General features: G+C 43.4%; 1 protein-coding gene across 1 annotated transcript in view; it reads right to left on the bottom strand.

The window, feature by feature from the left end:
• The window catches only part of TYK2 (tyrosine kinase 2), a 523599-nt gene that overhangs the window by 183398 nt on the left and 315372 nt on the right, over positions 1–24829 (bottom strand). Inside the window, exon 11 of the mRNA XM_078640035.1 lies at positions 12215–12312. Within this exon, the coding sequence (XP_078496161.1) occupies positions 12215–12312 (98 nt within the window). The remainder of the gene's footprint in view (positions 1–12214; positions 12313–24829) is intronic.

The raw sequence follows: 24829 nt of genomic DNA, 5'->3' as shown, positions 1-24829 counted from the left end.
CGTCCTGTGCCATCGGGATGGCAAGAATAGGGGTGGATTGTGGGGCTATACCACAATAAAATGGATCCAGTAACAGGTCCTTAGGGGTCAGATTATGCCAGGGAGGGACCTGCTGGCAGTAGTTTGACTGAAGGCCCTTGAAGTTCCATCAGGCCCAAAGGCATGCCCAAGTGCGCTGGAAGTGCACTGAATATTTGCAACATGGCTTCTTTGAAGGCTTCAATCTGTTGCAAGAGAGACAACAACCTGGGAAACACAGGACATGTTGAGATTAGCTGAGGAATCAGTTCAATGACCAGTGACCTCGACGGAGTGATCACATCGAGATGCCCTTGCACCTTTTCCTTTGATTCACAGTGCCCGGATGGGGCTGAATCTTACTTTGCTTTTTGACAGTTGCGTTTGGACTTGCCTTTACTGGAAAGCCCCGTTAATGGCTCCGAGGGTGTGAGTTATGGTGTGCATTGCATACCACAACTGGGGAATTTCTAGGCTTTTTCATTTTTTGTGTTTTCAGAACAACAACTAACCTTTGACTGAGTTTTTTTCCAGTGAATTTGTGCTGCGCATGGCCTTTGACGTATCTGCTCAAAACATTACCCAATAGAAAGCTGAATCTGCTAAGTATTAGTCAAATTTTGTGCATTGTCATAAAACGGTGGCAAATTAGCGCATTAAGACTTTTGCTGACCTCCCCTCCACCTTTAAAAAATGCTGAGTTCTTGATGGACCTGCACTGAGGAAAATTAGAGAGTGTTAAGCATGCCATGCCTAAATTTCACGCAGGTCCATCAAACAGCACCAAAGTTATTAGTAAATCAAAAATATGTTGATCACCTTTTAACTTTGACCTCCCCATCTACCCCCAAATTGGATCTGAAAGAAACCTCTTAACTGCAGTGGAGAGGTATTCAGATTCATTAAACTGTGCAAAAAGTATAAGCAAATTACCATTTTATTGCCTACTCCCTTTAACTTGGCTACCCCCTGATGTAGTAGCACATCATAACCTGACATAACAATAGAAAAACGATCCTTACAAGTTCTGCCAAATTGTATGCAAATGTATCAAAAACTTTCAATGTTATTACTAAATTATCTGTTCTTGCTTGGCGCCCTTTTTTGCTGGGTCCATCTTAGATGATTCTATGGTCGCTACGCTGTACTTATTTTTAAGCCACACTGTGCATTGAATTTTATTTTATGTGCCTATGCTTTGATCCTTACGGACAGATATGCACCCACACTGGCAAATGCTTAGTATATGAAACTAAGGTCCAGTACGGCAATTTTTATTGATTTAAAAAAAAGAAAAAGTCTATTGTTGAGAAAAGATCTTTGTAGGATGCACAGGCAGGCGCTGCAAATCTTGCAGAAGTGCAGGTTGTGTGGCCAAACCCCATGCCACACTGCTAAAAGCTGTGAGTAGAGGCGAATCAATATATTTCGGGTGAATTAAGCTCTCAGAACATGAACCATGGTTCTGTGGATATTATTCCCACAACAGTACTGGTCTAATCCAATAAATAACACCTGTGATTAATTCTGAACAGAAAACAAGCACAACCTTTCAAAATGCAATACGGTATTCCTTTAAATCCTTTTGGTTAGGGTGGGAATTAAAAATAGTGCAGACAAGAAGTGTAGGCACAGCAGTCTGAACAATAAAATACGAATCAAATATATACAACCAAGAGGTATGTACTTTAAGTGAATAAAGCGCATCATTTATTTTAAAAATATCACAGAATAAACACTATTAAAGGTCTGATATGGTTCTGCGAATGTAATTCCAAAAACCCATCTCAATTCGCCAGCTGTGGTGTGCAACGCCTACCACCAATCATTCTAAATACTCCACTTTGCCAATGATACAGAAAAACAAGCCCACAAAGCAGAGCAAAACACGGTGGGCGAAATGAGTTATGGAGTTTCAGGAGGATTTCGGAGTTGCAATCAAGGGGTTACATTTGAGCAGTATGGTAAAATCATACTGAGAAGACCTAGTGGCTTTGAGTAGAGTTGTTTCCTTCAGGTAAGTAAACGTTACAAGCAATCTGTGAGGCAATAAAAAGTGTTTTTCTTATGTCAATTTTGTTATACTGTGGCAATAAACATGAATATGACCTTTCCACTGTCGTAAAGATCGTGAATATGGTACAGTTACTCTAAATAACACGTGTAATCAGGCCTCATATATTTTCACTGGCATGGAAAAACAAAATGTCACATCCAACTTTGGTCTCCTCACTGCGCTACGCTTCCGCTGGTAAGGGTCATTTCCGCATTAAATGTAATCAAAGTCCCCCCGATTTACATCAAAGAAGCAGTACCACACAAAAACGCAGCTTCTTTTTTATTGAGAATAAAAAAAGTAAACCACAGCAGAGCCAATGTATTTTGACCCCTGCATTAGGGATCACGGCTGGCCAGAGTCTCTGTTTTCGTTTATAATCTACATTTCTATATAATTTCTGGGATATGTAGTTTGTTTACAATTTTTACTGGAAGATATATATATATATTTGTTTATTTATAAAGTTTTATATAGCGCGAACTAGATCCCATAGGATATCAGAGCGCTTTACATTAAGAAGGAAAGGAAGGACCGTAATGCAATGTTTTTATTAGAAAATAGTTTATCATAATATCTTTTAGTTAGCCATAAAAATTAGTTTGAAATGGAATATAAATCGAATATTTAGATATAAATAGTGGCATTTGTATTGCTTTTGTTGAGAGAGTGGAGGGGGGCATAACTAAAGGGATGCGAAGCCTCAACTGAGTCATAATGCCCACCTCCACATACCGAATACATCTCCAGATATGGTTTATGCCATGGTATTTATTCATGTTCGTTTGTTTTTTTAATATACTTAATCAAAACCAACTTAATTAAGGTTTGGGTTAAATTTGTGCAGTAAGATTGCAGACTGAATAGGCCTCTTGAACATTAGAATAGAATAACCTTAAAGTGATTCTTACATGCAACCTGCAAGACAGTAAACAGTGATTTTCTCACGTCAATTTCACTGATCTGTGGACCTAACATAGAATTTGACTTTAGCACTTTAGTAAAAAATGTGTGCATATGCATTTTTATTACAGCTCCTCTAAATAACGTTGTTCGGGGGGCAGCACAAACTATATTCACTGCCATGGCACAACATAGATTATGTATTAAAGAGTGGCAACTGCATGTGTATAGTTCTGTTTCAGCTGCACTTTCTATTGAAAAGGCATTTTTTGAATTGTTAATAACTTTGAACTCATGAACGGAACAGCACCACATTTGGAAATGGCTAGCATAGGCAGCTTGTTATATTCCTGAGTTAGGCCCATGTAGCGAGGCAGCTTATTCCTTACACTGTCCTAGAAAATAACATTTCAGCAGTGATCTTTTGGACACACTTGTATGCACGACAATGTTGGATTAGTTTCTCTGAAACTACTTTATTTATAGATCCAGGCTCGCACAACATTATCACGATGCCTTGAACATCATGTACTAGGCCTCTCTGCACACTAGGTACAAAAGTCGTCTCATCTTCATCCACGGTGCGACAGTGCTATAGACATATCCATAACATCACTAATCTAGCAAGCACATCATGAAGGCTGCCTTTCATTATAAATAATAGGCATCTGATAGATTGGTAGAGGAGGCACTTATGCTGACACCGAAGGTCCCTGCATGCTGAGAAATCACCATGCTCCAGTTTGACATTCCGTGAAGGATGTCCAACTCGAGACTAAGACAGGGTCCTTCACTCTATCTGGTGCTTGTAATCTCCTTGATTTGCTTTTGTCTCCTGATATTTGCATCACACTCATTTTATGCAAGAATAACATTGGTTCAATAAATATTATTGAAAATGTCCCACTGTGTACTCTCTGTATAATTCTCTGAGAAGTAAGCAAGAGTGACTGAGCAAAACGTTCTGTACTCTTTCCACGATTCCTGAGTGATCAGGGTTGTCCTGTTCAGTGGTTGCCAGAAACTGCTTGTTCCCTGGTAGGTTAGGGGGAGCTTACAGTGGCACTGTGAGCTAACTGGTCTATAGGCCAACATATCCTGTGGGATGTCTGGAACCAGTCCAGGCACCAAGCCCTTAGTTTATGTTGTCCAAACAATGCGCAGATCCTACAGATTAGTAGGAACTACACGACAACCTAAGGTCCAATATGTGAAATTCCACGCAGGCTACAGAAACATTTGCTAAACAAATTTACACCAAACTTGGCACAATAGTGGAACTTTACTCAAAGTATGCATTTTGCTGTTTGGTGTAAAGCCCTTTCAGTATTTTTTTTTTAAGTGCTTGGCAGGCTTCAAAAGGTTAACACATTTGTACATCTTGGTAGCTGTAGTACGCAGATTAAAATAAAAAAATACAAATTAAAAAACACCTTCCATTGGAAAAAGGAACTTTTTGCTTCTGTCATTCATTTCGCTTCAGCAGTATTAGAACTGAATTGCGACCCAAATAATTTGATTGGCTGTTTACAAGAGAAATCATTCAACCAGTCCCCAATATAGGATTCCGGGCACAGTCCCTGCATCCAGCAGAAAAAGAAGAAAAACAGAAAGGCCACATAACATGGTATGGTAGGCACATCTTGACGCCAGGTCTTACTGGGTGAACCACAAACACTTCCCTCGTCCTCCCATCGAATCAAACAAAAACTATCCTGTAGCGGGGTATGCCAACGTTTTTAACTTTTTTTTAGAGGCACAGTCTCACCAGACACAAAATGTCCCCTTAGTCTGCAGCCTGTGTAATAAGAATGCAGAGTGTAAAACTAGAGGACCATCACTGGATCCAATTTTATAATCCGCAACCTTGTTACAAGCTTGATGCTGATGCCATGTGAACACACGGTGGTTGTCTTGCAATACCTTGTCTTTATAAAGATCAAAAATGTACGGTGTCATGTGGTACACAGAGTATTTTTTGAGAGCATGGACGAAGCAAACAAAATGGTGCAAAAGACTGGGCCTTTGCACTGATAACTTAGACTGAACTCATGGTCCCAAGTTATACATCAGTGCAGAGGCTATAGGTTTTTGGCAGCATTTTGAATGTGGAAAGTCCACAGCCTGAATAACAAAACAGTGGACTAACAATGTTGGGCACCCTTGTTGGGTTACCGTTCATAGTCTGTAGTCTCAGTGCCACGAACAAGAATTATGGATGCCATTTTTTGGTGTATTGCATCCACTGCCTTGAGCAATAGTCTATAGGATATTGACACACTTTGACATTGGTAGGAGTTTAAAATGTATAAATTATGTTCCTAAAAATAACTACAGTGTGAATTGACATCCGGATCAACTTTGGGGCGTACTGAATATGGCAAACTCATCTATTTTGTGATGCGCCGGGGTGAGAGGACTCTATACATCTAGCAACAGCCTTAGCCGTAGCCTCTAGACTTCCACTGTAGTTCTTGGACTGTATTCCAAACAAATTGTCTGAGAGCTCAAGTATCCTAACACAACATAATAAAGTGCCTTTTCCTTGGCAGCAGGGGGAACAACCACCATTTTGTGAGAAGCCTGAGACCTGAACAGGTGCTCCTTTTACTTACTGCCCGATTAGTGAAATCATGGCGGAAAAAAAAACGAGATTCCTAGAAAATGATCTGTTGCTCGAACGGAGGAAGAAAGCTGTGTTTGCCTTGGGGAGGCTGAAGAAGATGAGAAACAAACCAATGCCTAACAACTCGAAGTTCTTCACTCAACAATTGTGGAGATAAGAAGGTGAATGCACTCCGGGCCACATGAAAGTTATGTGACCAAAAACCTAACAGGGGAATAACAGGACACTACACCTTTGGCCTTTCCACAATGAAGAGACACCTCAAGTCACAGTTTGAGAGAAAATATACGAGGTGGCAACAGAAGAGACTGCCTGCTGAAGTAGATGGTGGCAAAATTCTGCAAAGCGTTCCTGTAGACGTGCTAAGACAAGAATAGCAGCAGAACATTCTGTAAAATACTGCATGGAATGCTAGCTCCACATTTGGTGCGAGACACATAACACAAACATTTGAAATGGAAAGATGGAAAACCATTACAAAAAAGCCCTCCAGTTGAAAAAAAGTGTATAGGTGGCTATTTTTTACCAACATTTGTAAAGATTTTTTTTTTTTTAACGCACACAGGCTCTTCGCCCCCTCTCGTCCCCCAAACCTAAAAATATGGTTCTTTTCAGAACCACCAACAAAAGTCAAAGAGTTCGTCGCTCCTAACTTATAGGCCCTACATGGCTATGGATGTGCCCTAAATGATTTTGCACATCTGGCCCTGTCTTTCTTGAAATCAGTCTATCAGTCTCCCTGCCATTCAGTCTAAATTCAAGTCCACCAGTCTCTGCCTTTCTTTTAGTCTATCAGTCTGTCAATTTATATATCTATCTGTTTACCATTATCCGAAGGAGTAAGCTCATTGCTTTCAACAAGTTTTCACTGTGTGTCCTTCAGTTTGTCTATCAATCTGCCTGACATCAGTCTGTCCATGTTTAGCAGGGAGACCTCAATGTTTTCAAACAGTGCAATAGTTCTTACATGTACATGCTTCAATTTTGTGAAAAGCCTCTTCCTATGTTCATATTGAAATATATTAGAACCGGGTGGACAACTAATTCATACTCTGCACAAAGAATTGCGATATTTGCTGTAGTGAGTCAGAGTGGTTACTGCAACACTTTCATAATACTCTTATTTTTAGGCTCTGTCCACAGTCAGGTGGCCAAGATTTTGATTACATAATTAAGTGCAGGTGTGAAGTTCATACCACTCACCAGTAAGCACTCTGGGACAATCTTTTCCCCAGACTTGCAGATAATCACCTGAAACCCGAGACTAGCATGGAGTTGCCATTTTCTAAATGCACCAAAGGTAATGCTTACAGATCAATATATACTCTCTCCGGGCATTCAAACCATAAAAGTAGGGAACACAGATGTGACAGTTACTACTTGGCAACCAAAAAAGTTCTGGTGAGGTTCAAGTGTTAGTTTTTCTTTTCACTAGACTTAATCCAACAGCGGCAAATAACCTCTCCTACCCACCCTTTGAAGGTGGGCAGCAGAGGTTCATTCTCCATAGCTGGGGATACAGACTTGTGAAAAGAAATTGACATTCCCCCTCACATCCCAGCCATCAAGCACTCCATTTAGATGCTTTATGCCTTTCCCCAGCTCATCCAATAATTCCAGACTTCAATCCATTTGTTGTGTTGTTTATTGCTTCTATATTTTTTTAATAGCCCAGCACATGCAAAGTGCTACTGGGCCACTTGGTTTGCTTATTAACATTCCTGCACACTTTTATTTTTAATGTATCTTTGTAAATGGCCATCCGCCATCCCCAAGATAGTAAATTCATAATGGCAAAATGGCTGCTGGTCCAGGACTAGGCATATAGTCACATACGAGGACACATGTTGGCTTTCTTGAAATGACTTGCCTTTATAAAAAACAAACAAAAAAAATCAGCCAGGCACACGCATGGCAATGCAATGGTGACCATAGACGTCTCAAAGAAAAACACATTCCAAGATGGCCACGGTTCATACACTCAAGTCACAATGCACTCACCACCATTTGGGCTTTTTTTCCTAAAGAAGAGAATGCAAGGTATCCTTTTAAAGGATTTTGCCCTATCCAATCCTCAGTACAACTGTCAGATTGCAAATTTCTCCTCTCCACTCTCAAATATGAAGGTTCGATTTTGGCTATCCGCCACCTGACCATTAAGCTCCTGTATTGTCCACTGTAACACAGTTACTCGCCTTTAAATTTCAATTGCATTTTATTCTTATTCGCACAGCCTCGGGCTGTATAGCCAGCTAAAAAACCTGTATCGGTCTCCTAAATTTTCAATTGGGAGAGCAGTCTTGCATTCATACTTCTCAACAGCCCTTGAGATTCGCCCCCAGATCTGTTTTGAGCATCACTATAACACAAATAAAGGATATTTTTCTTCACAATTCTCTTCAGGATTTATCTTTGTCTGGCACGGAAACCCTGTTTCGGGTGCACATGTGCAGACCACACTTCAGAAAGTTGCATCTTTACACCAAATTCATCTACTGAAGCTAACACAATGCATACTGCCAAGACATTTTTAATACTTTATACTTTTATGCGTATAATTCTAATGTCCAAGGTATTATGCGAAGGCAGCGTTCAAAGCAGCAAAGCAATGAGTTTAACGTTTGTATGCTAGTGAGTAATCATGAGCTTGAATCCTGTCTAGACTCAATGAACAGTTAAAAGCTGCATTTATTGAAAACTGCTTATCATCTTTAAAAACATTTTGTATCTCTCTTACATGAAGTTGTGCTCATTGATGATACTTAATCAACGTGGTATCATGAAGAAGCTGATTTATTTCTCTACGTATTAGGCGTTCCAGATATTTACGTTCTGTTCTAGACTCCTCAGTTGCACTCGATTAAATTACCGATTACATTACTAATGCATGTTTTATTCACAAAGCCAATAGTCCCAAGTACCCTTTTATCCATCAATGGTTTGTAAATGGAGTATTATAAATGGGTAACGATAATATACCTGTGTTACATATATAGCGATATGCTAAAGATAGCTATCATGTTGTCTATGGAATTTATTTTTTAGACAGCAATTAGGTAGATTAGCCTACTATATTAGAGCCTCTTCGACACATGCCACAAGACTGTGCAGCTTTTGGCCTTTGACTAGACACAACTTTGATCAACAGAGTCTGGTGGGGGCTGTAGGGTAAAATCCAATCACTACAATGAATGCTATATCATGAAACACCTCGTTTATGATCACTGATTGAGGAACGAGTCATCATGCTTTGACTAAATAAGTGTGGTACAAGGCAGAATGGCATTCTATTCCTGGTTATTACACTCAAGACAACTACATTATTCAAGAGGATGATTAGTACTAAAAGTAGCTTTCATTTTAGAAGTTGGCGCATGTATAACAATTTGAATATGCAGACTAAATTAAACATGACAGTGAGTAGTTGTATACTGCAGGTAAGACCAGAACAGACATATTCCAATATAATATTGCCCGCTTCAGTGTATTGTGAGTTGACAGAAGCGTGCCAAGGATATTTGTTAAGAACGTAAACAAGCACATTATTGCAGAGTGGAGCAACATTGTATTCGGTGTAATGGCAAATGCAATACTGCACCATGCAATTAAGAGATGAGGTTATCTTCTGCTGCAGCTCTCTCTTCCTATTTTACCCCCTAAAAGCCCGTCTCCCTTACCCTCCACCTACTCTTAACTTATGCCTCTGCCCATCATCCTCCCTCTCCATTTCACATGCCTCTTAAAGCTCCCCTATCCTATACGTTCCACTCATCCTCTCTCAATCCTTTTTTTAATGCCCCCTCCTTAACTATGCAGCTTGCCCGTTCTCCTGTTGTTTTTGATTCACTGCTCATCTTACGGTCTCTCTCTGCTTTCACCTCTCACTATTTCCTTAACCACCTCCTGTCACCTTATTTTCCTGCGCCATCCGCTGACTGGGCTCCCCCTATTTTTGGGATTCTAAAGAAACAGATACTCAGAAAGCCAATGTGTTAGACTTTTATTCAGCATGCATACAAAGTCACACGACATACGAACACAGAGCTACACATAGCAAGTAGGTTAGGCTTCTAACTGGAAATGCATGCTTCGCCTACTGGTTTTGTCAATGTTTGTTTTTATTTTTTCTTTACTTCTCAGACATGGCAGTCAGCCATGGCAGAAATCTAATGTAAAATGGATCTAAGCGTGCTAGGTTGGTCACCATGTCATGATACATGCACATCTTGGAACAAACAATAATAAGTGCTCCGATTGCACACATGTGTGGGCTATGCATTGTGAAGGATGTGCACTTATGAGCTTATCACATCCTAAAACCAACCCTCCATTGGCAAAGTCAATGGGTCCACACACGGTTTTAAGGTGAGACTTATTAGCTTTACTAAAGCTTGTTCTCTGTTGTTCTTCATCAAAGCTACCTCCCAACATATGACCAGAACTCAAGATGGCTATATGAATCTTTAAGCTATTGCAGCTCCTATTATGCTTAAATATGCATGGCTGCTAGGTGGCACAAAAAGATATATCACACTACGTCTAGCCGTCCTACTTTAGAGAAGCCCGCAGAATGCTTCACAAAAGACCTTGTGAGTCCTCGTTGTTTCTGAAATTGTTTACTTCAATGAGTTAACACATTAGTTTAAGGGAAACACGGACATCAAAACACGTTCTTAAGAGGGACATTTCCCCGTTTGCAGTTCAACCATTGATTAAAGATTATTTCATCACTAGATTGTCATACCCAGAAAACTAATCAAACCCCACAAAACTAAGAAGTGTTAGAAGACGCTGTGGCATTATGCGTCTCTGGGTGAGAAAGATTAGTCCTTGTGTGGTTCTTGGCAATGTTTCTTGTGTTTCATGGATAGTACATATAAGGGAGAGAATTCTTTAAAATGGGAGACGTTTCTGCTGCCTTTGGCAAGAGTAGCCTTTAACCCTCAAAGATTAAGACAGCAGCCAGAAAAATGCCCTTCAATCCCTGATTTGCAACATTTGATGGAATGACAGTAAATGATTACTACTAAATTCATAAAATAATTGAGTTGTTACACTACCCTCTGGTTTCATTTCAACTACATATTATGGTTCTTGCGCACCTCAGGCCTCACATCTGGCTTCATAAACTTTCCCCTCTATTCAGACCAGGCCCAATTCACTAATTCATATGAAAAAGGAACAGTACAAAAGCTACCTTTGGGCCTTCCACACCACTCAGAAGATCTTTTATAATACTCAAAGATGATTATCAGAAAAAAAAGTCACAGGTATATATGATTAAATACAGCTTACACGGATGAAAATCCACTGCACATCTAAATCTAACAGTTCTCGACAGTATTTTAAAAAAAATACATATTCCTAGCAAAAAACAATTAGTGCAGAGGAAACCGTTTCCAGATCATTATGGCTAAGGAGAAAAAATCAGTTTGCAAAGCAACCGAGCATATATACTGATGCATGTATGTACTAAAGGCACACATGTAAATAGGTACTATTAGAAATTAGAATGTAGAAGTATCTTATACCTACATGAATACATTGTTGATCAAACAATGAACAATGGTGAGGGACTATAGAGTTATGTAATTCTATGGCTGCATCACTAATCTCATAATTAAGGATATATCACATTTGCATGCACATTTATAGATTATGAAATCAAATCTGGTCAGACTTAGACCCCCTTCTACATCCAACATGCCACGCTTCCTTACACATGCCACCACAGGCTTTGATGACTTAATCCCTTTATATTTAACAATTCACACATTTTTTGAACTCTCCAGTCCAAGCTAGTGAAATATTATTTTTGCAAACAAGCCTGTTCATGGAAAATGTATTTATTGCAAGCCCAATCATTATTCTGTGGCTTTCTTCATCCATCCTTACATACTTTCTATGTCCAATCATGCCTACAGTGGAGTCATAGGTATGTATTTACTTTTATTGTCTTTGGGAAATTTGTGTGAGGTTACCCAAGGCAAATTTTTTTCAACAAGGTGAAACTGTGGCAAGTATTAAGCCCCACCACTTTCAGGGATCACCAGCTGCCACTGAGCCGCACACAAAACTGTGTGGGTGTACGGTTGGAAGAGTGTTGATTTTGCCTTGATCTGTGTGGGAAATGTTTATATGTCATGCATGATGATCATCAAGGTGCCGTTTTTCGGTTATAGGACGCATTGCTTAGCAGTGTAAAGGATGAGAAAGTGTGAAAGTCAGAAGCATATTTTTATGCTGACTGACGTGTGACAAGCATGCTGCAGGAGACATTTACCCACATTAAACACCACCGTAATAGAGTTCCTGGCCATAATTTTGGTGGTGTCAACAATTATGTTACACACATACTTTCTTGTGCTTTATATTCACTCTGAGATGGCAGACACAATTCTTACTTCCCAGTTAACACACTATGTGTTTGAAGAGAGCCCATGTCTCTCTTCCTGGTTTACATCCCTGCCTTCAATGCATCCATAATGTCACAGATGCCTCCTAACACTTAGAAACATGCCCATAGAGTGAACAAATAATGAAGGGCACCCTCTCAGTGGACACCTCCAGGTACATGACCAAGTCAGCAACAAACGAAGAGTAACACTGACCTGAGTGATCTCATTCTTGCGGATCTGATGGAAGCTCAGCTGGCTCATGTTCACTGAACTATCCTTGGGCTTTCTTGTGATTATCAGGTTCGACATTTCTGAAAGTAAAAAACAGACATTGGAAATTGAGGACTATTTGACAAGAAACTACAGTAATTCCAATTCAACGGATTTCTGTAAGTCCTGCAGCAAATGCAATTGGAAGCAGTTTGTGAAAGTGCCCTGCCAGCAGGGACAAAAACGGAAGGAGATGTTGTTTGTACCATGATTCACAGGTCTAATTATAATTGTCCAGTTTTTAGCTAACGGTTGTCAAAAATCCCCTAAAAATTACTAATGGTCATTTACAAAGCACAAGATAAAAAGAGAACACGTTACTTACTTTTGGTTACGTTTTTTCTGGTGTATACAGTATCTGCCTGTGGATTCCTCACCTTATGAATTACCCCAATGTGCACCACTCCACAGAAACTTTCCTCTATATCTCGCCCACGTCAACAAGGACATCACAATGTATCGGCTCTGCGCGCGACTCCATGTGATGTCACTCGAGCCATAAGAGGACCTCATCGGTGTGCTGACTTCAGTTCCACCAATTTCTTCTGTGCCTTCAAGGTGAATGGGTGAACCAACAACATTCCCAACAAGTATACATAGTATACATTACATAACTTAATAAAAAATAACAACCCACAATAGGATTTCCAAATCAGAGCTTCCCCATGATCTAAACAGAAAACCTCATAAGAAACATTCATATGAAAGGTATACACAAATGTATTTTTGGTAGAAGCCGATGGGCAACGGGGAAATGAGTGAGTCAGAGACGAATCCACAGGCAAATACTGCATCCACCAGAAAAAACATTACCAAAGACAAATAACTAGTCCTTCTGCCTGTGGATTCCTCACCTTTTGAATAGAATCCCCAAGCAGTCCTGTATACGGAGGGAGGTGCCTGCCTGTCTGCCTAGATCAAAAAATCCTGTAACACAGAACAAGCAAAACGGCTGTCCCTCCTCACCTCTGAATCCAAAAATGCTTTGCAAAGGAGTGGAGGGATGTCCAAGTTGCCGATTAGTAGATGTCAATCACAGGGACGCCGCTAGCCAAGGCAGAAGAAGATGATTTAGCTTTAGTGGAATTAGCACAAACACCTTCAGGCGGCTCCTTCTTAGCCATGGCGTAGCAAATCTTGATGCACAGGGTTATCCACCTATATAAAGTTCTTTTGTGGACAGCCTTGCCCTTCATCGAGCCCACATATTCAATGAATAACAGGTCATCCAGTCTGAATTTTCTGTTTCTGTCCAAGTAAAAGCTCACTGCCCTCTTGGGTTCCAACGATGAAGTCTCTCCTTCTTAAATGGATGTGAGGAAGGGTAGAAGGTAGGCAAGGTAATAGACTGCCCCAAGTGGCACTGAAAGACTACCTTAAGCAGGAAAGCAGCTTGGGTCTAAGAATCACCTTATCCGCATGGAATGATGTAAAAGGAGGCTAAGAGCTTGCAAATAACTCGCCCTTGTAGCAGATGTAATTGCAACTAAAAAATATAGTCTGGAAAGCAAGAAACCTTAATGGGCAACGATGTATAGGTTTGAAAAGGTGAACCCACTGGAAACTTAAGAACAAGGTTAAGATCCCACTGAGGCTTAATAAACAGAGTAGGAGGAAACCTATTAGTGAGACCCATAATAAATATCATAACTATGGAGGATTTAAAAAGTGAAGGCTGATCTGGTAAACAAAGAAATGCCGACAAGGTAGATATATAATCTTTAACAGTTGTCACAGAACAACCATGTTGTGCCAGGGATAGCACAAAACTTAAAACCTCTGACAAACGGGCCTTTAGAAGGATCAATTGACTTCTCTCCACACTATTTAACAAATGTCTCCCACCTGCCAGCATACACCGTCTTGGTGGAGTGTTTTCTGGCAAATAAAATAACATCCACCACATCAGGTGGGATAGAAAAATAACTCAGGTTACTCTGTTCAATCTCCAGGCATGAAGGTGCAGGCTCTGGAGGTGGGGAGTAGAACTAGCCTCTGCGATTGCAAGGGACAGTCTGTCCTGAGAGGGAGACGGAGCGAAGGGTACAAAAAGAGGTAAAGAAGATCCATGTACCAAGCCCTTCTGTCCAGTCCGGGGCTTTTAATATGACTTGGGCCCGGTCTTGGCAAACCTTCATCAGAACTCGAGAAATCAAGGGTATGGGGGAAACGGGTAAAGAAGCTGGGAGCCCCAATATAACTGAAACCCGTCCCACTGATCTCCCTGCAACGGACACTGGAGACTGCAGAACGACGGGCAGTGCATGTTCTTGTGAGTGGCAAATAGATCCAACTGAGGAAACCCCCACATCTGGAAAACAAGAGGTACCATATCTAGATGGATATGCCACTCGAGGTTGGCTGAATACTGCCAACTGTGACTGTCCGCACGTACATTCAAGTGGTTTGAAGTGACACAAATCTGATGATTTTGAGCTTGGGACCAAAGTCGCAGAGCTTCTCTGCAGGAAAGTTACGAACCTCCTCCTCCATGGTTGTTGATATATCACATTGCGGTAGTGTTGTCTGTTAAGATTTGAACTGACTGTGAAGGGAAGGGAGGAACGCCTTGAGAGGCAGATATATTGCTCACAATTCTAAAAATTGATGTGCAACAACCTTTACTCTCGAGATCAAAGGCGTTAGCCCTCCCCCAGATGAAGTCCCCACCCTAGAGTGGAGGGATTCGTAATTACTGTGGCCACTGGAGAAGGAGGGTGAAACGGCTTCTCTCAAGATGGGTTGCCTGAAACACTCCACCAATGCAGATCTGCTGCAGTGTCTCCTGAGACTTTGACCAACTCCTTCAGATCTCTGTTGTGTTGAAACCACTGCCTGTGGAGGCACCACTAAAGAGCCCTCATATGCCAGAGTGCATGGTAGCCCATCAGAATGCAGGAAGCAAACAGACCGAGCAGGCGCAAAACCTTCAGGACTCCTTTCTGAAACAGTGGAATCATAGCCTGAATGTCCGGAATCCTCTATGGAGGCAAGACAGCACGACTCTCTGTAGTGCCCAGTACTGCCCCTATAAATAGGTTGAGCTGAGAGGGCTATAGATGAGATTTGTTGTCAACTGCAAATGGCATAACACCATCCCCGGTGACTTCGCTTTGAGCAGCCAGTCGACTAGATACAGGAACACTGGAGACCCCGACCTTCTGAGATGTGCTGCTACCAACGCCATAACCTTTCTGAAGACCAGAGAAGCGGAAGTAAGACTGAATGGAAGGACCTCAAACTAGTAATGCTGAGATCCCAGTGTAAGATGGAGATACTTTCAATGTGGCTTTAGAATGGGAATGTGGAAATACGCATCCTGTAAATCGACCGACACCAATCAGTCTTCCTTCTCCAGCACAAGGAGAACCTGTGCCATGGGCAACATTTTGAACTTCTCCTGTTTGAGGTAGGAATTCTAAATCCGGAGGTCGAGGATTGACTGTAAATGATCACCTTTTTGGGAATCAGGAAATACTGGGAGTAGCATCCCTGACCCCCATCCTGCTCTGGAACCAACTCTATTGTACCGTTTGGAAGCAGAATATGCTCCTTTGAACAAAACCCTTGCTGGGGAGAAAAAGGAGGGGAAAACTTGTGGAAGGGTAGGGAATACCCATTCTCCAAGATGTCTAAAACCCAGAGGTCTGTATTTACAGACCTCCACTGAGACAGAAAATAGGTCTCTCGACCTCCCACGGGCAAGCATGCTCTAAAATGGCAGACCTAGAGCTACCTTCATGCAACAATGGCTGGAGAGGAAGAAGAGGAGGAGGGGGAGGGGAAGAAGGAGGCGGAGACTTGCTGATGGGCCGAAACCTGCAGACAACCTCTGCTCCTTCCCCTGTAGGTCTTGTAAAGGGGATCTGCACTATGCTGCTGCTGTTGCCAACTTCTTCCCTGAAAGGACAGGATCCTAGAGAATCCTCAAAAATTTCAAAATTGCCTACAGTCCCTAGGCTGGTTTTGAAGTCCCAAGGATATTGCAGTTGCCCTGCTGTCCTTAAATCAATCAGCCTTGGCCCCACACAATCGAGACCCATCAAATGGCAGGTCCAAAGGAGTAGCCTGGACATCCTGTGAAAAGCTTGATCCCCTCAATCAGATATTCCGTCTGGTAGCCAAAGAACCCCTGGCTCTTGCCACTGAGTCACAGGGGCCAGCCCTGGTTGAATAACTTGGCGGGCAGCCACTTGAGCACCCGACATCAGCTCAGAAAAATAACCCAGAAGATCCGCTGGTAACTTATAGACAACCTCCTTCGAAGAGTCCATTAAGGCATGAACATAACACCCCAAAAGACAAGTCGCATTAGTAGACTTAGGGGCCATACTTCCTGACAAAAATATATTTTTGGCCGACTGCACCATACTTTTGGACTCCTTATCAGCAGGCGTTGTAGGGAAGGAAGCTGCACACAACTTGGGGGAGCAATATGCCTGAACTACCAGACTCTCGGGCAAAGGGTGAGACGACAAAAATTCCGGGTCTCCAGGAGCCACTTTATATCTTCTGGCCACTGACCTAGAAACTGCAGCAGAGGTCACAGGCTTTAGCCAGATTTCAAAGATAGGCTCTGTTAAAGCCTCACTGAATGGTAATTATGGCTCTGATGAAGAAGCCGATGAACGAAGCACATCAGTAAGGATATTGGACTTTTACTTGGCAGATGGAAGAGGCAAGTCCAGTAACTCTGCAGCCTTTCGCATCACAGCGTGATGAGACACTTCCTCAATTTCACCTTCTTCAGTACTCTCGTTCTCCTCTTGATATTTCTTCTTCTAACAACCTCTGAGCCTCCCTACGGGGTCTGATTCTCTGCATCGGCAGCGCCAGAGGCACCGCCGGTGACTTCGGTACTAGCGTCGAGCGACAATCTAACGGCAAATTTGTGGAGCTGTTGTTGATGAACCAGCACCTGTTCGGATCCAGACGGTGCCGGCGATGGCTCATTCAAAAAAGGGTCACGCCTTTCCTACAATGGCAACGGCGTCTGCAGTCTTGGCGCTGGAGGAGGCCAGGCCAAAGGCGACATGGGCATAAATAGTAAGAAAGGAGCCTGCTGGAAGTGAGGTGGGAAACCTCCCACATTATAAGCAAGAGAACCCATGTGGCCCACATGCGCACCAGTTGGGGTTGCACCTCCCGTAGAAATGCTAAACATAGCATTGAGAAAGTTGGATGGATCCGAGGCCGGACTCGGGTGATCGTTGGATACACCGGATCTTGGGTCGAGGGGCTGGTGCCATACAAAGAGGCACCAAATTTGTCTCCGGTTGAGGAGTCCTTGGCCCCGGTGGAGGAACCGGAGGTGAAGTCACAGGCTTCGGAGCCAGCGGAAGAGTGGTAGATCTCGGAGCTGGAGACGAAGCAGGAGACATTCTCGGGGCGGAGATATTTAATCTCTACACTGAAGTCTTGGACTCGGGGACGCCAGCTTCGGAGACTCGTCCTTAGAATATCTATGCCGAGACCCATGGTGCCGCTTCTTCTTATACTTCTACTTAGAAGATCTTGAAGTATGGGGAGACGGCGACCTCGAATGAGGTCAAGATCTCCAACGACCCCTCTTCTGCTTTTTGATCCTAGCAAAAAAAAATGTAGCCTCTCTTTTCTTCAAGACCTTGGGGTTCATCGGTTTACACAACAGACAAGCCTCGGCATTGTGGTCCGATGACAAACACCATAAACAGTCCTCAAGCGGGTCAGTCTTGGACATTTGATGACCGCATTCCCTGCATGGCTTAAAACCGGACTTCCTTGGTGGAGACATCTTCAACAGCTACAAAGTTGCAGCAAGATATTCAGTAGAAATTTCCCAGAAATGTGGAGCCTTAAAAAACACCGTTACGCATCGAAGGCGCAGAAAAAAGGGAACAGACATCAGCACGCCAACGAGGTCCTCTTATGGCTCTGCTGATGTCACACAGTGTAGATTGCGGAGCTGATACACTGTGACATCTACGCCGAAGTGGGAGAGCTATTGAGAAAAGTTTCTGTGGAATGCTGAGCACTGGGGTAATTCAAAAGGTGAGGAATCCACAGGAAGATGTATCAATCAGACAATGAGATTTTGAGAATAGGTGCTATTATCAAACTTAAACGCATGTTATCAACCTCATAAGGATGATAGGCAGAGCTGGACCTACTGGGATTCAAACCTTAGATTTGTAAGTTACAGATATGTACAACACGAAAAAATACTCCAGTGGACCACAGGACGGTCAATTGAGTAAAGTATACAGAACTTAGCCCGCGGTCTATAAGGAAGAGAAGAAGGAGCTATTAGGTGGTATACCTGTATGGTTGTGTCTAATGCAACCGTGTTCATTTAGGGAAATACGCTAATCTAGTATTTTTTCGTGTTGTACTTTTCTGGGAGGATATACTCCGGTTACCTCTCTTACCCTTAGGGTATCTGGCTTTCTCCAGTGCCCGTTTTGTGTTTCCACAGCTACAGATATGTGCCTGCAGGTGACTCTTTATTTACATAGCTATCTTATCAACACAGTGACGACTGTCATGTTACTGTCATACTATTATAGGAACGTTGTAAAGTAATGAAACAGACAACTGGCATATTTGGTTTTTGGGGCACATTCTTCCAGTTGTTCGCTGCAGGCACCCTTTCAGAAATGAAAACACAGCTCTGCAAAATGAGCACAAGAAGCACACGATACAGTTTATTAAAATAATTGAACAGATCTTGGAAGCCAGGGAACCATGTGCTACACGACCGGACGTATTTGCTGTGTTTTCAAACCACACTGATTGCCTATCTCCAATGACTAGCCACCATTTAGTCGAACATTAGATACATTACACATAAACAAGAGGCAACCTAAAAGATGTATCAAAGAGTAATCACAGAGTAGGCCAGTATAAACAACTCCAGTCAATCCTCTGCTTGTGCAGATTCTTTAATTTGTGCTTTTTTCTTCGTTAGTAGGCAAACAGACGCAGACAACGCGTTTAGCCAGCACAGAGCTTCTTCAAGGCCAAGGAAAGAGTACATGGGCAGAAGTCACCAACATGGCTGCGCTCATCTGCATACTTGAGAAGAATAAAGCACAAATAAAAGAATACACACAGGCAGACTGACTTGTGTTTTGTTTTTACTGGCCTACTCTGTGATTACTCCATACTTCTTTTTGGTTGCCTCTCGTTTATGTGTAAAGGTTTATTGATCTAGTGAACTGTTATTTCTTCTTATCAAATTATTTTAGCTCATACATTCATCTTCAGCTTCTTCAGGATAGAACTCACGATATTGCCAATGCATTAACTGCAAAGGCATCAAAGGATTTGTGGCAGAGGGGAGCAAACTTTTCAAGCTCGGTCATCAGCAGGCAATGACGTAATACAGACTCTCTAGTTCACAGCTGTCTTTGTACTGTGTATTTCCCCATTCAGTTTATACAAGTGTATCCATTTTATGCTACACCTCCTATACAAGTAAATGCTAATTTTAAGCATAGTAACGAAGGAACAAGAAGTAATACTAAGTATTTAAGCAACAGACTGCCTGCCAGAGTTATCCTAAGTAACTGAATTCACAGTAGGAGGTTACAATGCTCAGGTACTGATGTTGGTGAGCATTCTACTCACCTTGTGCTGTAAGAAATAAATGTTTTCGTTTGCATGCAGTTACTTGGACAGTACTTACATTACAGTAAGTACACTGGGAGTACCTTTATGACTCTGTATGTTACACTGGAAATGCCTTTACTTCTCAGGTAAGTTGTCAAGTATTATTTCAAGTACTAATTTATTTAAGTGTTAATTTTCTAAATTTCACTAATTCCACTATTAAATGTAAGTTATTGTATTTTTATTTAAAGCTAATTTTAATTCCTACTTAGTTTAAATTAAGTTATTTTGTTTAATATGATCTAAATTAGGACGAATAATACTTATTATATATGCATTTATTGGGATATACAAATATTTCTAAATAAACAAATACATAATTCTAACATTATGAATGTATTTATAAGTGAGTTAAACTGTAAAACAATGTACTTACCTGCAAAGTAAAAGGCTTAAAACCTTCCTGTGATGTAATGACTCCTTATGGGAGGCTGCAAAGTAAAGGTAACTGCAGGAACACAGCCACACACTTAACATATAAAAAAACAAGTAACAGTACCCCAATATGTACATAGTAGTAGCACTTCAGGAAATTGCTTTATATAATATGTCATCCTCTTCTGTTTTTAATCATTTAATCATTTTAGTAAATGCATTTAGTCTTGTCAAGAGTTTAAGTCTTTTACTTTTCCCTGGGTAGAGAACCTTCTGAATGGGACTGTACTTTCTGCTCCAGATTTAAAGCACAAGTTACTACTTGTGTAACGATATATCTGTAAGAGACATTAGTTAATGATAGATTCCTTACCTTAGAATATCCCCAGGCGTCAGACTGGATCCGGAAAATTTTCCGTAGCAATACCCATGCGCGCCGGCAGGCGTCGTCCGCGACTCCGCGTCCGTCGTCGTTAGCGCCGGAATGACGTCGTCGGAGTACTTGGACGCCGCCCATGCGCGCTGACGTCAGTTCTGATACACAGCTTTTCCGCTCCAGATACGCAGAGCCATGATAGAACCAACACTGGTGCCATAAAACTAGGGCCCTGAAAGGGGATTACCTTAACCCTAGATATCGGTTCGCAGAATGGGGAGGATGGGTGGGTCGGTAAGGAATCTATCACTAACTAATGTCTCTTACAGATATATCGTTACACAAGTAGTAACTTGTGCATCTGAAAGAGACACGTTAGTGATAGATCCCTTACCTTAGAATAGATACCCCAGCAATAGCAACCCCGGTGGTGGGTCTGCGAACCAATAATCACACCAGAAAGTCCTGGAGGACGGAACGGCCAAAGAAGCCATCCCTCCGGACTTGACTGTCCAGACAGTAGTGTCTTGCAAACGTGTGCTGCGAGGCCCACGTAGCTGCCTGGCAAATGTCCTGCAAGTGCACACCCCGGCCCAGGGCAGTTGTAGTAGCCGTGGCCCGGGTGGAATGAGCCCGCAATCCAACAGGGGGCTCCTTTTTAGCCAAGGAGTAACATGCCTGGATACACAAGATGATCCACCGCGAGATGGTCCGCTTGTGCACCGCTTTCCCCTTCTTAGCGCCCACGTAACCAACAAAGAGTTGGTCATCCACCCGGAACTGGCGTGTGCGATCCAAGTAGAATGAAAGTGCACATTTTGGGTCCAGACGGTGGAGCCGCTCTTCCTCTTCAGAGGGATGCGGTGGCGGAAAGAAGCTGGGCAAGGTGATAGACTGCCCGATATGGAAGGCCGTGACAACCTTGGGCAGGAAAGATGGCTTAGTACGTAACACAACCTTGTCCGGATGGACAGAAAGGAAAGGAGGAGTACAAGAAAGAGCCTGGAGCTCACTCCCTCTCTTGGCAGAGGTGATGGCAACCAGGAAGGCAGTCTTCACAGTAAGAAGACGAAGAGGACAATTGTGAAGTGGCTCAAAGGGAGCGCACATCAGAAACATAAGAACAAGGTTCATGTCCCATTGAGGCATCACAAACGGAACAGGAGGGAATGTGTGTGTGATGCCCTTCAGAAATCGATTTACAATAGAGGACTTGAACAAAGAAGGTTGATCAGGCAGCCTTAGAAAGGCTGAAAGGGCAGAAAGGTAGCCCTTGATAGTGCCCAGAGCAGAGCCCTGCTGGGCAAGAGAAAGAAGGAAGAGAAGAACCTCCGAAAGAGGGGCAGCAAGAGGATCCACAGCCTTTGCTGTGCACCATGCCATAAATCTGTTCCACCTGCAGGCGTATACCGACTTAGTGGAGGGACGCCTGGCTGCCAGAATGACATTACAGACTTCAGGAGGCAAGTCAAATGGCCTCAACTGTCGCCTCTCAATCTCCAAGCATGGAGGTGGAGACTGGACAGGTTCGGGTGGAGAACCGTCCCCTGCTGCTGCGACAGAAGGTCCTCCTGAAGAAGCAGACGAACCGGGGGATCGACTGACATACTGAGTAGTTCAAGTTCAGGCATTTATAAAGCGCACTACTCACCCAGAGGGTCTCAAGGCGCTAGGGGGAGGGGTTCACTGTTTATCGAATAGCCAAGTTTTCAGTTCTTTTCTGAAGGAGATGTGATTCTGAGTAAGGCGGAGGTGGGTGGGGAGTGAGTTCCAGGTCTTGGCAGCCAGGAAGGAGAAGGATCTGCCACCCATGGTGGTTTTTCGGATGCGCGGGACTGCGGCGAGGGCTTGATTGGATGATCTTAGTTGGCGGGTGGGATAGTAGAAGGACAGTCGGGTGTTGAGGCATTCGGGTCCTAGATTATAAAGGGCCTTGTGTGCGTGGGTAAGAAGGCGGAAAGTGATTCTTTTGTTGACGGGAAGCCAGTGGAGGTTTTTTAAGTGACCGGTGATGTGTTCTTGGCGCGGGATGTCTAATATGAGTCTCGCTGATGCGTTTTGGATGCGCTGGAGCTTTTTCTGCAATTTTGTTGTAATTCCTGCGTAGAGTGTGTTGCCATAGTCCAGTCGACTTGTGACCAGTGCATGGGTGACAGTCTTTCTTGTTTCGAGGGGGATCCAGCGGAAGATCTTCTTGAGAATGCGAAGGACGTTGAAGCAGGAGGACGATACAGCGCTGACTTGTCTGGACATCGAGAGAGAGGAGTCTAGAATGAAGCCAAGGTTACGTGCATGGTCTGTGGGTGTGGGCGCTGATCCCAAAGCGGAAGGCCACCAGGAGTCGTCCCAAGCTGAGGGGGAGGATCCAAGGATGAGCACCTCCGTTTTGTCTGAGTTGAGTTTTAAGCGGCTCTGTTTCATCCATTCGGCTACTTCTTTCATACCTTCGTGAAGGTTGTTTTTGGCGGTGTTGGGGTCTTTGGTGAGGGAAAGGATTAGCTGGGTGTCGTCGGCGTAGGAGATGATGTTGAGGTTGTGTTGACGTGCGATGGAGGCGAGGGGACTCATGTAGACGTTGAAGAGGGTGGGACTGAGTGAGGAGCCTTGAGGTACGCCGCAGATGACTTCGGTGGACTCGGAGTAGAAAGGGGGGAGTCGGACTCTCTGGGTTCTTCCGGCTAGGAACGAGATGATCCAGTCCAAGGCTTTTCCTTGTATGCCGATGTTGTAGAGGCGTTGTATGAGGGTGTTGTGACAGACAGTGTCGAAGGCGGCGGAGAGGTCGAGTAGAATGAGGGCCACTGTTTCACCGTTGTCCAGGAGTGCTCGGATGTCGTCGGTCGCCGCAATGAGGGCGGTTTCGGTGCTGTGTTTGGCTCGGAAGCCGTTTTGTGAGGGATCCAGGGAGTTGTTGGATTCAAGGAAGGCTGTGAGTTGGCTGTTGACGGCTTTCTCGATGACTTTGGCCGGGAAAGGGAGGAGGGAAATGGGTCGGTAGTTTTTCAGTTCTGAGGCGTCTGCTGTTGGTTTTTTCAGAAGGGCGCTGAGTTCGGCGTGTTTCCATATTTCTGGAAAGGTGGCTGAGTTGAAGGAGCAGTTGATGACATCGCGGAGTTGGGGAGCGATGATGGAGTCAGCTTTGTTGAAGATGTAGTGGGGACAGGGGTCCGAGGGTGAGCCAGAGTGGATTGAGTTCATGAGGCGAGTGGTATCTTCAATGGTGATTGGGTTCCAGGACTTGAGGTAGTTAGTTGGAGGGGTGGGAACAGAAGGGGGTGGGGTGAGTTGGTCATTGGGAGTATTCATGAAGCTGTTGTGGATGTCGGCAATTTTGTTGTAGAAGAAGGAGGATAGCGCATCGCAGAGGTCTTGGGAGTTAGTGATGTCGTTGGATGCTGCGGGAGGGTTGGTGAATTCTTTGACGATATTGAAGAGTTCCTTGCTGTTATGAGAGTTGTTGTCGAGACGGTCCTTAAATGCTGATTTCTTGGCGGATCGAATCAGTTGGTGGTGTTTGCGGGTGGCTGTCTTGAGGGAGGCCATGTTGTCTGAGGTTGGTTCTTTTCTCCAATTCTTCTCCAGGGTGCGGCATGTCTTCTTGGATTTTTTAAGGTCGTCATTGAACCAGGGAGCTCTTTTGCTGAATGGTTTCAACTGGTGTTTTTTCAGGGGTGCTAGTTCGTCCGCACTGTTGGTGATCCATTGCCTGAGGTTTGTGGCCGCTTGGTCTGGGTCCGTTGTTAGGGTGGGAGTGTTTTGGCTGAGTGATGCGAGGAGTTGGTCGGTTGTGATTTTGTTCCATTTTCTTCGGGGAATGGGTTGTGGATGGTTATGGGTCAGGGTTGTTTTGTAGCTGAAGTGAACACAGCTGTGATCCGTCCAGTGGAGAGCTGTAGTGTGATCGAAGGAGATGTGCTTGCTGGAGGTGAAGATAGGGTTGAGCGTGTGTCCGGCTGTGTGAGTGGGGGTGTCAACAAGTTGTTTGAGTCCGAGATTGGACAGGTTGTCCAGAAGGGTGGTGGTGTTGTTGTCGAGAATGTTGTCAAGGTGGTAGTTGAGGTCTCCTAGGAGAATGTAGTTCTCGGATGCGAGGGCGTGCGGGCTGACGAAGTCAGTGATGTCGTCACTGAATTGAGATCGGGTGCCTGGGGGCCTGT

The sequence above is a fragment of the Lissotriton helveticus genome, chromosome 1_1 (genome assembly GCF_964261635.1).
Source record: "Lissotriton helveticus chromosome 1_1, aLisHel1.1, whole genome shotgun sequence".
NCBI classification, from domain to species: Eukaryota; Metazoa; Chordata; class Amphibia; order Caudata; family Salamandridae; genus Lissotriton; species Lissotriton helveticus.
The sequence above is the reverse complement of the archived record's forward strand: the minus strand, read 5'-3'. Positions and strand labels throughout refer to the sequence as shown.